This window comes from Leopardus geoffroyi, chromosome A1 (genome assembly GCF_018350155.1).
Source record: "Leopardus geoffroyi isolate Oge1 chromosome A1, O.geoffroyi_Oge1_pat1.0, whole genome shotgun sequence".
In the NCBI taxonomy this organism is placed as follows: domain Eukaryota; kingdom Metazoa; phylum Chordata; class Mammalia; order Carnivora; family Felidae; genus Leopardus; species Leopardus geoffroyi.
The window spans coordinates 378,910-396,395 of NC_059326.1; the positions used below are offsets into that span (position 1 = coordinate 378,910).

A 17,486-nucleotide genomic window follows, 5' to 3' on the forward strand; every position below is an offset into this window, starting at 1 on the left:
AAAGGTCTTCCCAAACAAACAAAAGCTGAAGGAATTCATCACCACTAAACCAGTCCTACAAGAGATCCTAAGGGGGATTCTGTGAGTGAAATGTTGCAAGGACTACAAAGTGCCAGAGACGTCACTACAAGCGTGAAACCTACAGACATCACAACGACTCTGAACCCACATCTTTGACTAATAACACTGAATGTAAATGGACTAAATGCTCCAACCAAAAGACATAGGGTATCAGAATGGATTAAAAAACAAGACCCATCTATTTGCTGTCTACAAGAGACTCAATTTAGATCTGAGGACGCCTTCAGATTGAAAGTGAGGGGATGGAGAACCATCTGTCATGCTACTGGAGGTCAAAAGAGTGGTATGGCTGGAGTAGCCATACTTGTATCAGACAAACTAGACTTTAAATTAAAGGCTGTAACAAGAGATGAAGAAGGGCACTATAAAATAATTACAGGGAGTATCCATCAGGAAGAGCTAACAATTATAAATGTCTATGTGCCGAATACGGAAGCCCCCAAATATATAAAACAACTACTCACAAACATAAGCAACCTTATTGGATAAGAATGTGGTAATTGCAGGGGACTTTAACATCCCACTTACAACAATGGGTAGATCATCTAGACACAGGATCAATAAAGAAACAAGGGCCCTGAATGATACATTGGATCAGATGGACTTGTCGGATAGATTTAGAACTCTGCATCCCAAAGCAACAGAATATACTTTCTTCTCGAGTGCACATGGAACAGTCTCCAAGATAGATCACATACTGGGTCACAAAACAGCCCTTCATAAGTATAAAAGAATTGAGATCACACCAGGAACACTTTCAGACCACAATGCTATGACACTTGAAATCAATTACAGGAAAAAGTCTGGAAAACCTCCAAAAGCAGGGAGGTTAAAGAACATCCTACTAAAGAATGAATGGGTCAACCAGGCAATCAGAGAAGAAATTTAAAAATATATGGAAACAAATGAAAATGAAAATACAACAATCCATACGCTTTGGGATGCAGCAAAGGCAGTCCTGAGAGGAAAATACATTGCAATCCAGGCCTATCTCAAGAAACAAGCAAAATCCCAAGTACAAAATCGAGCAGCACACCTAAAGGAACTAGAAGCAGAACAGCAAAGACACCCCAAATCCAGCAGAATAAGAGCAATAATAAAGATCAGAGCAGAAATAAACAAAACTATAGAGCAGATCAATGAAACCAAGAGTTGGGTTTTTGAAACAATAAACAAAATTGATAGACCTCTAGCCAGGCTTCTCAAAAAGAAAAGGGAGATGACCCAAATAGATAAAATCATGAATGAAAAGGGAATTATTACAACCAATCCCTCAGAGATACAAGCAATTATCAGGGAACACTATGAAAAATTACATGCCAACAAACTGGACAACCTGGAAGAAGTGGACAAATTCCTAAACACCCACCCACTTCCAAAACTCAGGAGGAAATAGAAAACTTGAACAGACCCATAACCAGCGAAGAAATTGAATCAGTTATCAAAAACCTGCCAACAAATAAGAGTCCAGGACCAGATGGCTTCCCTGGGGCATTCTACCAGACATTTAAAGCAGAAATAATACCTATCCTTCTCAAACTGTTCCAAAAAATAGACAGGGAAGGAAAACTTCCAGACTCCTTCTATGAAGCCAGCATTACTTTGATTCCTAAACCAGACAGAGACCCAGCAAAAAAAGAGAACTACAGGCCAATATCCCTGATGAATATGGATGCAAAAATTCTCAACAAGATACTAGCAACTCGAATTCAACAGCATATAAAAAGAATTATTCACCATGATCAAGTGGGACTCATTCGTGGGCTGCTGGGCTGGTTCAACATTTGCAAATCAATCAATGTGATACATCACATTAATAAAAGAAAAGAAAAGAAAAGAAAAGAATCATATGATCCTGCCAATCGATGCAGAAAAAGCATCTGACAAAATTCAGATTCCTTTCTTAATAAAACCCCTTGAGAAAGTCGGGATAGAAGGAACATACGTCAACACCATAAAAGCCATTTATGAAAAGCCCACAGCTAATATCATCCTCAATGGGGAAAAACTGAGAGGTTTCCTCCTGAGATCAAGAAGACGACAGGGATATCTACTCTCACCACTGTTGTTTAACATAGTGTTGGAAGTCCTAGCATCAGCAATCAGAACACAAAAGGAAATGAAAGGCATCAAAATTGGCAAAGATGAAGTCGAACTTTCACTTTTTGCAGATGACATGATATTAAACATGGAAAACCCGATAGACTCCACCCAAAGTCTGCTAGAACGGATACATGAATTCAGCAAAGTCGCAGGATACAAAATCAAGGTACAGAAATCAGTTGCATTCTTATACACTAATAATGAAGCAACAGAAAGACAAATAAAGAAGCTGATCCCATTCACAATTGCGCCAAGAAGCATAAAATACCCAGGAATAAACCTAACCAAAGATGTGAAAGATCTGTATGCTGAAAACTATAGAAAGTTTATGAAGGAAATTGAAGAAGGTATAAAGAAATGGAAAAGCATTCTGTGTTCACGGATTGGAAGAATAAATATTGTTAAAATGTCAATACTACCCGAAGCTATCTACACATTCAATGAAATCCCAATCAAAATTGCACCAGCATTCTTCTCAAAGCTAGAACAAGCAATCCTAACATTTGTATGGAACCACAAAAGACCCCGAATAGCCAAAGTAATATTGAGGAAGAAGACCAAAGCGGGAGGCATCACAATCCCAGACTGTAGTCTCTACTACAAAGTTGTAATCATCAAGACAGCATCATATTGGCACAAAAACAGACACATAGACCAATGGGATAGAATAGAGACTCCAGAATTGGCCCTACAAAAGCGTGGCCAAGTTATCTTTGACAAAGCAGGAAAGAATATCCGATGGAAAAAAGACAGTCTTTTTAACAAATGGTGCTGGGAGAACTGGACAGCAACATGCAGAAGAATGAAACTAGACCACTTTCTTACACCATTCACAAAAATAAACTCAAAATGCATAAAGGGACCTGAATGTGAGACAGGAAACCACCAAAACCCTAGAGGAGAAAGCAGGAACAAACCTCTCTGACTGTAGCCGCAGCAATTTCTTACTTGACACATCTCCAAAGGCAAGGGAATTAAAAGCAAAAATGAACTATTGGGACCTCACAAAGATAAAAAGCTTCTGCACTGCAAAGGAAACAAGCAACAAAACTAAAAGGCAACCAACGGAATGGGAAAATATATTTGCAAATGACATATCGGACAAAGGGCTAGTATCCAAAATCTATGAAGAGCTCACCAAACTCCACACCTGAAAAACAAATAACCCAGTGAAGAAATGGGCAGAAAACATGAATAGCCACTTCTCTAAAGAAGACATCCAGATGGCCAACAGGCACATGAAAAGATGCTCAACGTCACTCCTCATCAGGGAAATACAAATCAAAACCACACTGAGATACCACCTCACGCCAGTCAGAGTGGCTAAAACGAACAAATCAGGAGACTACAGATGCTGGCGAGGATGTGGAGAAAAGGGAACCCTCTTGCACTGTTGGTGGGAATGCAAACTGGTGCAGCCACTCTGGAAAACAGTGTGGAGGTTCCTCAAAAAATTAAAAATAGATTTACCATATGACCCAGCAATAGCACTGCTAGGAATTTTCCCTAGGGATACAGGAGTGCTGATGCATAGGGGCACTTGTACCCCAATGTTTATAGCAGCACTTTCAACAATAGCCTAATTCTTAAAAGAGCCTGAATATCCATCATCAGATGAATGGATAAAGAAGTTAGGTTTATTACACAATGGAATACTGCTTGGCAATTAGAAAGAATGAAATATGGCCTTTTGTAGCAACATGTATGGAACTGGAGAGTGTTATGCTAAGTGAAAAAAGTCATACAGAGAAAGACAGATACCATATGTTTTCACTCTTACGTGGATCCTGAGAAACTTAACAGAAGACCATGGGGAAGGGGAAGGAAAAAAAAAGTTAGAGAGGGAGGGAGCCAAACCATAAGAGACTCTTACAAACTGAGAATAAACTGAGGGTTGATGGGGGTTAGGAGGGAGGGGAAAGTGGGTGATGGGCACTGAGGAGGGCACCTGTTGGGATGAGCACTGGGTGTTGTATGGAAACCAATTTTACAATAAATATCATATTAAAAATAATAATAATTAAATTTTTATAAATGTTAAATCCACTGTTTTATTGAAACGAAAGTAGAACCAAGGTTAAAATATACTTGATACTTTTAACAGTCATAATAAAATGTGGGATATCTATCTGTGTATCTGTGTTCTGAGATGGCACTACACCAATGGTGTATACATAGAGACACATATGTAATGAGTAAATCAAGGTTCAAGACCCTGCCCAACCAAATTACTGGGTTCTGATATTTCCTTTGCACCTCACTTTCTCCCACTCCTATGCAAATACGAATGACAACAAAGGTGAATTTTATAAATTTTTTTTTCCACGTTTTTATTTATTTTTGGGACAGAGAGAGACAGAGCATGAACGGGGGAGGGGCAGAGAGAGAGGGAGACACAGAATCGGAAACAGGCTCCAGGCTCTGAGCCATCAGCCCAGAGCCCGACGCGGGGCTCGAACTCACGGACCGCGAGATCGTGACCTGGCTGAAGTCGGACGCTTAACCGACTGCGCCACCCAGGCGCCCCAAAGGTGAATTATAAAAGAGAAGAGAAGGTAATAAAGCTTGTAGAAGATAATAAATACAATGAATATTTAGCTTGGGGAAAGATTTTAAAACAATATTCATAAATTGCAAATCTTAACGAAAATTCCATAGTAAAATACAACACTTTTGGACAATAAGAGATATCATAAAGTAAAACACACACACACACACACACACACACACACACACACACACACCCCAAAACAAATCATAGCTTAGGAAAGGATATTTGCAATGGAATCTAGAATAAAGAATTGCTATAAATCAGTCAAGAGACAAACAACCCAAAAGGCAAAAAAAGAATATGAAAGTCTAAATGAATAATAAACATGAAAACTCATTAGTCATTAGAGAAATGTAAGTAAGGCCACAAGGAGATATCATGGCACAGGCATTGAATTGGCAAAAAATAAATAAAACAGCTGCTAATCCAAGCTTTTGCATGGTAGGTTAGGTTCACACACTGATAGCAGGAGTGAACAGGTAGGCTAAAAGGTAAAGAATTCTGTTTATCTTGTATACCTTTAGGTGGGGAAAATATCTCCCCCGTTACCTAGAATATATACATGCTTTCAGGTAGGCTTGGGATTTGAAATATGCTATCAGGGTAGCCTATCAAAACACAAGCCAAGACATTAAATTAAAGTGCTCCTAGATTCATCATGCATTGAGGTGCCTAAAGGAAGCAAAAATGAAATCTGGGGAAATGTATCCTTAATACAGGTCTTACAAGATTCCCACAGATAAACATTTTCCAACATGAGCTTAAAATCCAAAATTACATAACATATGAGGAAACAAATCACCACGAATGAGGATTGGTAAAAATAAGAAATTGCATATTTATACCTCTGAAGAATATCAGAAAAAGGAATGTTGGGGTTATATAACAAAATAAGTGTGCTTAAAATATTAAAGTAATAAAAGATGGAATAAAAAACATGAGAAAGGAACATAATTCTCTCCAAAAAAAGATCAGGCAAAATTTGAAATTAAAAAAAAAAGAGAATATCCAGAATTGATTAAAACAGTCACTGAAAATTTAAAACTCAGTGGTCATGTTAAATAGCAGATTATGTACGGCTGAAGAGAGAATTGATTAACAGGGATAGATATCCGAAAAAAATTCCCAGAATGCAGCACAGAGAGATAAAGAAATGGAAAATATGAAAGTGAAGTTAAGAAAGGTATGGAATGAAAAGGCCCTATTTACTGTCTAACAGGAGCTCCAGAAAAAAATAACAAGGGAGGAATAATATTCAAAGAGATAAATGTCTGAACATAATATTTGTTTCTATTTTTTTTTAATTTTTTTTTTAATGTTTTATTCATTTTTGAGACAGAGAGAGACAGAGCATGAACGGGGGAGGGGCAGAGAGAGAGGGAGACACAGAATTGGAAACAGGCTCCAGGCTCTGAGCCATCAGCCCAGAGCCCGACGCGGGGCTCGAACTCACGGACCGCGAGATCGTGACCTGGCTGAAGTCGGACGCTTAACCGACTGCGCCACCCAGGCGCCCCTGTTTCTATTTTTTTAATAGAGGAGAAAAAATGGAATATATGCAGGCAGTTATTCTTACCCTCTGAAGGCACTCTGCCATCTCTAGATGTTTCCTCCACAATATACCTGCCCCATTGCTACCAGATTACTTTAGCCCTTGCTCTTACAACGTCACTAGCACTCTACTGCTTGAAAGGTAAAGTCCAAACTCCTTACTTAGTCCAATATTGAAGACTCCCCAAAATTCTACCCCAATATACCTTCTCCAAAAAGCTCACTTTAAGGAAATTAATGCTCTGACTTAATGGCCTACAAATTAAATTCCAGAGAGGCCACTGCATCTCCCACTTTCCTTTGCTTAAGCCATTCTTTCTCTCTGGAATGCCTGATGTCCTGTTTACTCCTTAAAGTCACACCCAGGTTTTAAGGTCTAATGTAAACCCCTATATCCTCTAGGAAGGCTAGACATCATCTCTTCAGAACGCGGTAATTCTTATTGTCTCTAATCTCCTCTGGCACTTAACACAAGCCACCCCAGCAGAAGTTACCGTTTTAGAGGTAGAGGGCTACATACCTCTCAAGCAGGAACCTGTTAGTTTACAAATGCTTAGCATCCCCAACTGCTCCCAGCAGTGCCTTGTATACCATTAACAACTATTAACGATGACCAGACTTTAGTTTGAAATTGTTAATGGAATCTCCCCACCGGTAGATACTGATAGGTTCTCCACTAAGGCTACTATTAGTCAAGCCCCCACATTTCCAGCACACAGGTTTAGGGCCTCTAGCCCTAATATATTGAGGGAAGAAGGATGACTTCAATACAAAAGATTGTTTTCTACCTGTAAAGTCGACAACAATTTAAGTAATAATACGCGAAATCTGAATTTGAATGCAGAAAGAGTGCTACGGGAGTGTGCTTTAGGTAAAAATCTGAAAGTAAGTGGTCCTTCCCTGACCTCCGGTGACGTCCTTCCTCAGACTCTACCTGCCGAGTCCAAGCCGAAAACAGCCACCCCCGCACCTGGAATTCCGGACGCCCCAGCGTGGCAAGCTGAGAAGGCGGGCTAAACTCTTTGATTGGCTATCAGGAGCCGCCTGCCCTGAGGATTGGTCGCTGCCGCAAGGGACGCCGGGACTGGCACGTGGTACCCGTCCTCGGCTCCCGAAGGAGGCCGCCATGGCGGCAGTACCTTCGACGGCTTGTTTCAGCCTGTCTGCCTATCGGCAGATGGGGAGGAAGAGTCGGCCATGGGGCGCTGCCGAGATTCAGTGCACTCAGTGTGGAAGAAGGGAGTCCAGAGTTTCTGGTGAGGAGACCCCCATGGGGCCCAGCCCCGCCTTGGCCATCTGCCCTCCATAGGCTCTGTCCCAGTCAGGCTGCTGGGCCTGGAGACGGAGAGCAAGGCCTGTCCCGAGGGCGGGGAGCCGAGTGGGCTGGCAGTGTGGGGCGCTGCTCAGTTACAGCAAGGTGGACCTGGAGAACTGTGTCACAGGCCTCCCTGCGTGTCTGCAGCCCACCCTCGGGGCAGCAGAGACGTCCCCTGTGGTCAGGGTGGCTCCGTACCTCTCCGAAGCTTTCTCCACTTGGCACCTGCTTCTCTCCCTTTTTCACTGATTCTATTAGGGAATGGTGTGTGAGCTCTCTTGAGCGTTAGTTCAAAAACTCCCCCGGGTTCACAGATTCATGAAAGGGTAGATGTAAAAATTTAGCCCATTGTCTTGTGGTCAAGAAGTAACGAAGTTTGATTTGCTTGTGTAGATTTTGTTGCAGGAGGAGTAACGAGTAAACCACTTTAAAACGTTCCAGGATTAGAAAACAGATATTTGGCATTGGGAGGGAAGCGTTATCGCTCCGTTTGGCTTAAGGCATTGTTTGGGAAACAATTCACTCTTTTTGTGCATCTTGTGTTTTTTCTTTGTACATCAAGGGGGGAAATCCACTGCCCTCCTATGGATTTAGAATCTGCTCCAGTGAAAACACTTTCAGGTTACTTTAATGTAATTTAAAATGCCTTAGAGTGCTGTCTCTGGCAGGAGTTGCTGAATTTCAAACTGCAGTTGCTGAAAAGTCTTATTACCACTCCAATGACTACTTAACATTTATACTTTCATAGTGAAAATCGTTCATTTTCTCAGTCCCTCCGAGATGGACTCCATTTGAGAGATGTGAGTGAACCTTTGTAGAAAAAGTTGGTTAATTGTGTTTTAAGGTGGGGAGCCAAGTTTCTCCTACAGCTGTCGCATAGAAAATCTCCATTGTTTGAATCAAATAAGCATTACCAGATAAAGTTTACGAACATGACCTTTTAAAATCACTCATGCTTCCATATGTTTGTATTACAATGCTCAGAAATACTAGGTGGTATTTAGGCATATAAAATTGTGGAAGTGCTTTGTAAGCTATGATGTATCACAGATTAGACTGGTACAATATCAGAAATTGTATAAGGATAGAACAGTTAAACAGTTTTGATTTATTTGGAAATATTATCTCTGAAATTTAAATAGAGCTGTCAAATTTAGCTTGGTCATAAGCAAGTTTCAGATATTTCACTAGGCTTGCAAACTAAAGCTTTTTTATCAAAAGAATGTAATTCTTGTAAATCAGCAAGAACACTGTCTTTTGGCAATAAAATATAACTGATTTTATCTAGTGCTTTTCCCTTTTTTCTTACAAAGTGTTTTAAAATGACAAATTTTTGAAGTTACATAGCTAAAACAAATATGTTTACTATGATAAGCTTTAAATTCTATTGACAGCATTAAAATCTTGATATTAGGCTTTCAGTCAGGATTATGGTATTTCCCCTCATAAATGCTAGGTTTGTGAAATTATCTTTATGTGGATCATGTATGTGTGACAGTAGTAGCATCTGGCTTCTGTCAAGTATCTTAGGTCATTGTAAGAGAGAGGTCTTGCCAATGTCTCATATCTGCCCTCCCTGTTCCCTTCACAGGATTGGAAATATAAATTAGAGGCAATGGGAACAAATAGAAAGAGTATTGGACTTGGACACAGAACTAGGCTGGAGTCTGGATTATACCATTTAGCCACATCCCCAAAAGGTTTATCCATTTCTAAGTTGAATGTAACCTTCCTAAGCCTACTTGGCTGTGATATGTACAAGGATCAAGTGAAGTATGTCAGAACATTTTGTATGATTATAAGATATGGCAAATTCAAAGTAGTATCGGTACCAGAAACTAAATTAATACAAACAATATTACATAGCCCTGCTTGGCTTTCAATTTGACTTTTTCCCTCCTTCAGACTTAATAGCTTCTACTGAATTTTGTTTAACAGGTCCTGCATTTCTAATGAAACTTGATATCTCTTCCCATGTAAGAGACCCCTCTTTTAACTTTTCCCTCTGATTAATGTTGCACATTCAATGCTAACAAACTATAGACAGTTTAATTCACAGCAGAATTTCATTTCATAGGTCACCACCATGAACTTCAATGTGGACATGCTTTTTGTGAACTGTGCTTGTTAATAACTGAAGAATACAACACAATTATATGTCCTGATTGTGAGGTAAGTTTTATCATCTTTCATAGTCAGTATATTATAACCTACTGTTGAAGGTAAAAATGTTAGAGAAAACATACTTCTAGTTAGAACCTGAAATTTTGAATTTTTGCTGCTGAGTCTTAAAGCAGCTTAACAAAAGATAAAGCTTTTTTTGATTCGTTTTGTAATTGTTAAGAATATTCAAGAAAATACAAAGTTAAAGTTCTACATTAATCAGCCTATATATTTTGACTCTTTTTAAAAATAAGTTTTTAAATTTTAGAGAGGGCAAGTGTGCAAGCAGGGGAGAGGGACAGAGGGAGGGAGAGGGAGAGAGAGAGAATATCTTAAGTAGACTTCACACACAGCATGGAGCCCAATACAGGCTCAGTCCCATGATCCTGGGATCATGACCTGAGCTGAAATCAAGGGTCAGATGCTTAACTGACTGAGCTACCCAGGCACCCCTTTGGAGACTTCTGTGGAAAATTGCCTCTTTTTAATTATTTTCATTTATTTTTTTACATTATTTTTAATGTCTATTCATTTTTGAGACAGAGAAAGACAGAGCATGATTGATTGGAGGAGGGGCAGAGAGAGAGGGAGACACAGAATCCAAAGCAGGCTCCAGGCTCCGAGCTCAGACTATTAGCACTGAGCTCAATGTGGGGGCTTGAACCCATGAACTGTGAGATCATGACCTGAGCCGAAGTTGGACGCTTAATCGACTAAGCCACTCAGGCACCCGTATTTTTATTTATTTTTTATGTTTATCCTAATTTTTACTGTTTGCAATGATCATTTTTATTTTTTCAAATTTTTATTAAACTTTTAGTTAACATACAGTTAATATTGGTTTCAGGAGTAGAATCCAGTGATTCATCAATTACATACAACACCCAGCGCTCATCATAACAAGTGCCCTCCCTAATACCCATCCCTCATCTGGCTCTTCCCCCACCCACCTCCCTCCATCAACCATCAGTTCTCTAAGAGTCTCTCATGGTTTGTTTCTCTCTCTCTTTTCCCCCATCCCATATGTTCACCTGTTCTGTTTCTTAAGTTCCACATATGAGTGAAATCATGTGGTATTTATCTTCTCTGATTAACTTATTTCACTTAGCATCATGCATGTAGCTCAGTCTGTGTCATTGCATATGGCAAGATTTCATTCTTTTTGATGACTGAGTGATATTCCATAAGAATATCTTTTTTTTTTTTTTTCAACGTTTTATTTATTTTTGGGACAGAGAGAGACAGAGTATGAACGGGGGAGGGGCAGAGAGAGAGGGAGACACAGAATCGGAAACAGGCTCCAGGCTCTGAGCCATCAGCCCAGAGCCTGACGCGGGGCTCGAACTCACGGACCGCAAGATCGTGACCTGGCTGAAGTCAGACGCTTAACCGACTGCGCCACCCAGGCGCCCCAGCCATAAGAATATCTTTTAACACACATGCACACACACCACATCATCTTTATCCATTCATCAGTTAACGGACATTTGGGCTCTCTCCATAGCTTGGCTAATGTTAATCATGATGCTGTAAACATAGGGGTGCGTGTCCCCCTTCAAATCTGTATTTTTGTCTCCTTTGGGTAAATACCTAGTAGTACAATTTTTGGATCTTAGGGTAGTTCTCTTTTTAACTTTTTGAGGAACCTCTATACTGTTCTCCAGAGTGACTGTACCCGTTTGCAGTCACACCAACAGTCCAAGAGTGTTCCCCTTTCTCTGCATCCTCGCCAACACCTGTTGTTTCTTGTGTTAATTTTACCCATTCTGACAGGTGTGTGGTGGTATCTCATTGTGGTTTTGATCTATATTTCCCTGATGATGAGTGATGTTGAGCATCTCTTCATGTGTCTGTTAGCCATCTGGATGTCTTTTTTGGAAGTGTCTATTCATGTCTTCTGCCCATTTCTTAGCTGGATTGTTTGTTTTTTGGATGTTGAGTTTGGTAAGTTCTTTACCGATTTTGGATACTAACCTTTTATCAGATATGTCATTTGCAAATATCTTCTCCTATTCTGTAGGCTACCTTTCAGTTTTGTAGATTGTTTCCTTCACTGTGCAAAAGCTTTTTAATTTTGATGAAGTCCCAATAGTTTATTTTTGCTTTTGTTTCCCTCACCTCTGGCGACGTATCTGGTAAGAAGTTGCTGTGGCCAAGGTCAAAGAGGTTACTGCCTGTGTTGTCCTCTAGGATTTTGATGGTTTCCTGTCTCACATTTAGGTCTTTCATCCATCTTGAATTTATTTTTGTATATGGTCTTTTTACTTATTTTTAGTGACATATATTCCTTTCAAGTCTCTACTTTTCTTTACCATGCCAATAGCATGCAAGGAAATTTTGAACTCTCCCTGACCCTGAAACTTTGTGTGTCATTGAATTTATATTTGTAGAGATGCCATAGTTTAAAAAGAGAAACAAAACAGTAGCCTGAAGTTAACTTCACAGGCACTAAAAAAGTACAGTTGCACTAGGATTAAAATCTATAGACCCATAATAAAGTAAAATTTAATGAACATCCTTTGCATTTGCTACAAATACAAATGTAGTTCAATTTATATGGTATGTCCCTGGAAAATTGTCTTTTAATCTGCAAATTCTTTTTCTTTTTTTTAGGTTTACTTATTTTGAGAAGGAAAGCATGGGAGTGGGGTGCAGAGAGAGAGAGAGGGAGAGAGAGAATCTCAAGCAGGTCAGAGTGGTCATGATGCAGGGCTTGAACTCATGAATCTTGAAATCATGACCTGAGCCAAAGTCAGACACTTAATCAACTGAGCCACCCAGGCACCCTTTAATCTCTAAATTCTTAATGTTCCACTTGAGATATCAGATGATGAGGATTTGTAGCCATTGTTTTCTGTCAGTGAGACAAACAAGATAGAAGCTGAAGATCTGGAATGCAGTCATAGTTCTGTCACACAAAGCCTGAGTTTCCTCATTCATGAGATGGAAATAATACCTACTTTTCTTATAGGATTGTAAGTCAAATTTGAGTTATGTAAAAGTTCTCTACAAGCTTCAAGACCATTGAAATAAGTGTTATAATCAACCCATGATCATTTAGGTGTGGATTAATTGGTTTGTAGGTTAAACATGGTAAAAAAAAAAAAAATACATACATACATATATGTAAATTTGTGAAGGTTTAAATTATAATGGAAACATTTACATATTAAAGATGTCTATTTTGGAATTACGTACTTTACAAATTATGGCCTTTATTGTGGGAAATTCCTTTCTCCTGTCCTTTTTTTGACATTGGGTTCCTCAGATGTGGCTTCACTACATAGTTAAAGGGGAGCCTAGTTCCTGTGGTTGTAATGGAAGATCCTTGACAGATTCAGTCTTGTGGTGGGAAAGGGAATAAACAGGCAACTGGAACTGTCTCTGCTTATATCCATCCTGCTATAATACTCAAAAAAACAGAGACATTTATTAGAACAGTAACCTTTCCCTTTTTTGGCAAATTATTTCATGCTTAGTGTCTTAAATCATTATACTTGTATTATTTTGAATAACATTTACATGAATGTTTATGGTACATTTACAAATGCTAGTTTTGATTTTATGGTTATGATAAATCTATTTTGTATCATTTTAACTAGTTCTGACTCTTACTTCAGGAGATCTGTTTCATCCTTCCCCTTTCTCCTCTTGTGCTTTTAGCCCAGGGAATTGACAAGGGACTATAATCAGATTCTTCACATGCGCTAAAGCTGATCCTTATTTAAGGGAGTCCCTTCAAGAAACCTTCCTGAAATTGTTACCACTCTTTTTTAATTTTTAAGAGAGAGAGAGAAAAAATGAGCAGAGGAGGGTAGAAAGAGAGGGAGACACAGAATCCAAAGCAGGCTCCAGGCTCCAAGCTGTCAGCACAGAGCTGGACACAGGGCTCAAACTCACAAACTCTGAGATCATGACCTGAGCCAAAGTCGGACGCTTAACTGAGCCATCCAGGTGCCCTGTTACCACTCTTTTATTAGTTTTTAAAATTTAGATTTTTGCTTATATCTAATATTTATTTTGAATAGGAGAATGAACTAGTTTAAATTAGTAAAAAGACTGAATTTATAGACTATTTGAGTAATGTAGTTTATTATTTTTATATTACATGCTCTTTTCTAAAAAGTAAGATTTAAATACTTATGTTCACATTAAGTTTATATTTATGATTTATCTTTAATGTTGAAGGCCTAGGTATTTAAGCCTAAAATGATTCTATTCCGGATTAATAGATATACTTGTGTTCTTATTTCTGAGTTTGGGTAAACATGAATTTATCTACCCGTATTTTTTTTTAAGAGAGAGAGGAGTGGGGGAGAGGGGCAGAGGGAGAGAGAATCTTAAGCAAACTCCACACTCAGCTCCAATGTGGGGCTCAGTCCCATGACCCTGGGATCATGACCTGAGCCAAAATCAAGAGTTGGACACTCAACTGATTTAGCCACCCAGGCACCCCTATCTACCAGTCTTTATCTTTCATAGTTGTATGGTTTTTGATAACATTGGTTCTTTGCTTTTGATTGATATTAATGGTTACTTCATAAGCATTCTACATTTTGCACAGCAAGATGGCAGATTTTGTTCATAAGATCATACTTAGGTATCATTCCAGAAATACTGACATTGTATTGATCTATTGGACTGGAGTCCAAAAATATACCGTGTGAGACGGGAAGGATAAGTTTTCTAATCAATAGATAATTACTATCTATTACCAGTCCCATGTGGATTAGAAATGTTAACATGCAAATTAAACATTTAAACTAAAAGAAAGTACAGATAGTTGCATAATCTTGGATGGGGAAGCCTTGTTAAAACCTATCACTGAAAGCAGAAACCATAAAAGAAATACTGGCTAAATTTGACTGCATTGTTTCATTTACAGGTAGCAAAAACAAGCAAAAAACTCACCACAAATAGCAAACTGAGGGTTGCTGGAGGGGAGGTGGGTAGGGGGGCGGTTTAAATGGGTGATGGGTACTGAATATTATATGTAAGTGATAAATCACTAAATTCTACACCTGAGGCCAATATTAACACTGTTTTAACTAACTGGAATCTAAAAACTTGAAACTAAAAAAAAAAACCAGTGATAATTACATAATTTTTATTTTATTTTATTTTTTTTAATGTTTATTTATTTTTGAGACAGAGAGAGAGCATGAACGGGGGAGGGTCAGAGACAGAGAGGGAGACACAGAATCTGAAACAGGCTCCAGGTTCTGAGCTGTCAGCCCAGAGCCCGATGCGGGTCTTGAACTCACGAACCGGGAGATCATGACCTGAGCCGAAGTCGGATGCTTAACCCACTGAGCCACCCAGGCGCCCCTCTAATTACATAATTTTTTTAAAAATGACAAGCTGTGAGGGTCGGGGAGATAACCTGTTTTATATATTACAAGTTAAGAATCTGTATACAATTTTAACTGAAATCTTTTAGGTCAGTTGTATTTAATATTTTCTTAAATTTTCTGGAAGAGGTGTCCTCTCAAATCTGTTGATAGTAACATTAATCTCTTAACTGTGAAATGCTAAACCAAAGGGGGATAAGTGAATAGGCATATAGAAATTAAGGTTTTAGCTGCCAGTTTGGGGGTGGGATATTCTCAAAAAATAACTTTCAGTCCAATGTGTTGTGTTAATAGTGACACTTTTTCAGGATGCCTGGGTGGCTCAGTTGGTTCAGTGTCCAATTCTTGATTTTGGTTTAGGTCATGATTTCACAGTTCATGAGATGGAGCCCCAAGCTGATAGCAAAGAGCCTGCTTGGGATAGTTCGTTCTCTCTCTCTCTCTCTCTCTGTCTCTCTCTCTCTCTTTCTCTCTCTCTCTCTCTTTCTCTCCCCCTCTGTCCCTCTCCCTCCCCCCCCCCTGCCCTGCCCCCTGCACATGAATGTGCTCTCTTACTCTCTCAAAAAGCATTAAAAAAAGTAACATTTGCCTCCTAATTATCTTATAATACAAGACTATCTTTGGTCTGTTATACTTAAAACCTTAGGGGCACCTGGGTGGCTCAGTCGGTTAAGTGTGAGACTTTGGCTCAGGTCATGATCTCACAGTTCATGAGTTCAAGCCCTGTCTTGGGCTCTGTGCTGACAGCTCAGAGCCTGGAACCTGCTTCAGATTCTGTCTCTCAAAAATAAATAAACATCAAACAAACAAACAAAAAAAACCTTGACAGACATCCTCTCCCCCACCGAAAAAGTATATTTAAATGGGTGACTATAACATGTAGTAATCAGCTTTATTTCTCATAGCAACATTAACTTTCATTAGAGTCTCCTACGATTACTTTTTTAAAAAGTGCATGTGTGCAAATTTAAGTTAAATCAGTCGGTAGTACTATGTAGAAGGAAAGATGAATTTTTAACTCAAAATTGACTTCCCCTTTGGGGGTGCCTGGGTGGCTCAGTCAGTTGAGCATCGGCTTTGGCTCAGGTCATGATCTCATGGTTTGTGAGTTCGAGCCCCGCGTCAGGCTTTGTGCTGACAGCTCAGAGCCTGGAATTGCTTCAGATTCTGTGTCTCCCTCTCTCTCTGCCCCTCCCCTGCTCATGCTCTGTCTCTCTCTGTCTCAAAAATAAACAAAACATTAAAAAAAAAATTGAGTTCCCCTTTAATAGCAAACAGTTGGGGCCGCCTGGGTGGCTCAGTTGTTTTAAGTGTCTGACTTAGGCTGAGGTCTGATCTCACAGCTCCTGAGTTCAAGCCCTGTGTAGGGCTCTGTGCTGACAGCCCAGAGCCTGGAGCCTGCTTAGTATTCTGTGTCTCCCTCTCTCTCTGCCCCTCACTTGCTTGCTCAGTCACTCTTTCTCTCTCTCAAAAATAAATAAAACATTAAAAAAAATTTTAATAGCAAACAATGAGTGTAGCTAATGTATAGACCTTAGCTGGCTTTTGAACATTGGCCGATATCCTGCAATTACTTTTAATGGCTATGTAACAAACCATTGTACATAAGTTCCGTAATTATTTACTAATACCTTTATTATAAACATTTAAGTGGTTTTGAACATTTTTCACTGTACCTTTAAAATTTTTTTAATATTTATTTGTTTTTGAGAGAGAGAGACAGAGTGCGAGCAGGGGGAGGGGGCAGAGAGAGAGACAGAGAGAGAATCTGAAGCAGGCTCCAGGCTCTGAACTGTCAGTGCAGAGCCCCATGCAGGGCTTGAACCCATGAACTGCGAGATCATGACCTGAGCTGAAGTCAGATGCTTAACCAACTGAGTCACCCAGGCACCCCAATTTTTCACTATATCTGTATATAATGCTTCAAAACCACCCCTCCCCAAAAAATTCTGAGCCAGTTCTGTTAATTTCTAACTCCAAAACAAATTAATGTTTGAATTTGTCATATTTACTTTAATGTTTGGCATTTTGATGGGCTAAAAGTAGTTATTTTCTTACTTTAAACTGTAATTCCCTGACTACTAGTGAAATAGAGCACCCTCATATGTTGACTTCAAGCTTCCCTTTTGGGAGAATCTTTAATAGATCCTGAAATATACTTTGGATATTTCCCTTTTGAATTGTTTTTTTTCCCTAACTTGTAAGAAGAGTTCATGTGATAGGGATATTAATATCTTATTCTGTATATCTTAACTATTTTCTACCAGTCTTTCACTTTTTATTACATTTAGCCTTTCAGAAATGTTTCTTTTACTTGTTTTCCTCCTCTTTAATGGTTTCTGGGTTTTAATTAGACCTTTCCATTTCAGAG

At 39.2% G+C, this 17,486-nt stretch overlaps 1 protein-coding gene across 2 annotated transcripts in view; it reads left to right on the forward strand.

Moving 5' to 3' along the window:
• Positions 1–7,392: 7,392 nt before the first annotated feature.
• The window catches only part of RNF17 (ring finger protein 17), a 115,029-nt gene continuing 104,935 nt past the window's right edge, over positions 7,393–17,486 (forward strand). For both annotated transcript variants that reach the window (XM_045443759.1, XM_045443764.1), the window contains exons 1-2: positions 7,393–7,542; positions 9,679–9,773. In XM_045443759.1, coding sequence (XP_045299715.1) covers positions 7,413–7,542; positions 9,679–9,773 — 225 coding nt within the window. In that variant the 5' untranslated portion in view covers positions 7,393–7,412. The remainder of the gene's footprint in view (positions 7,543–9,678; positions 9,774–17,486) is intronic.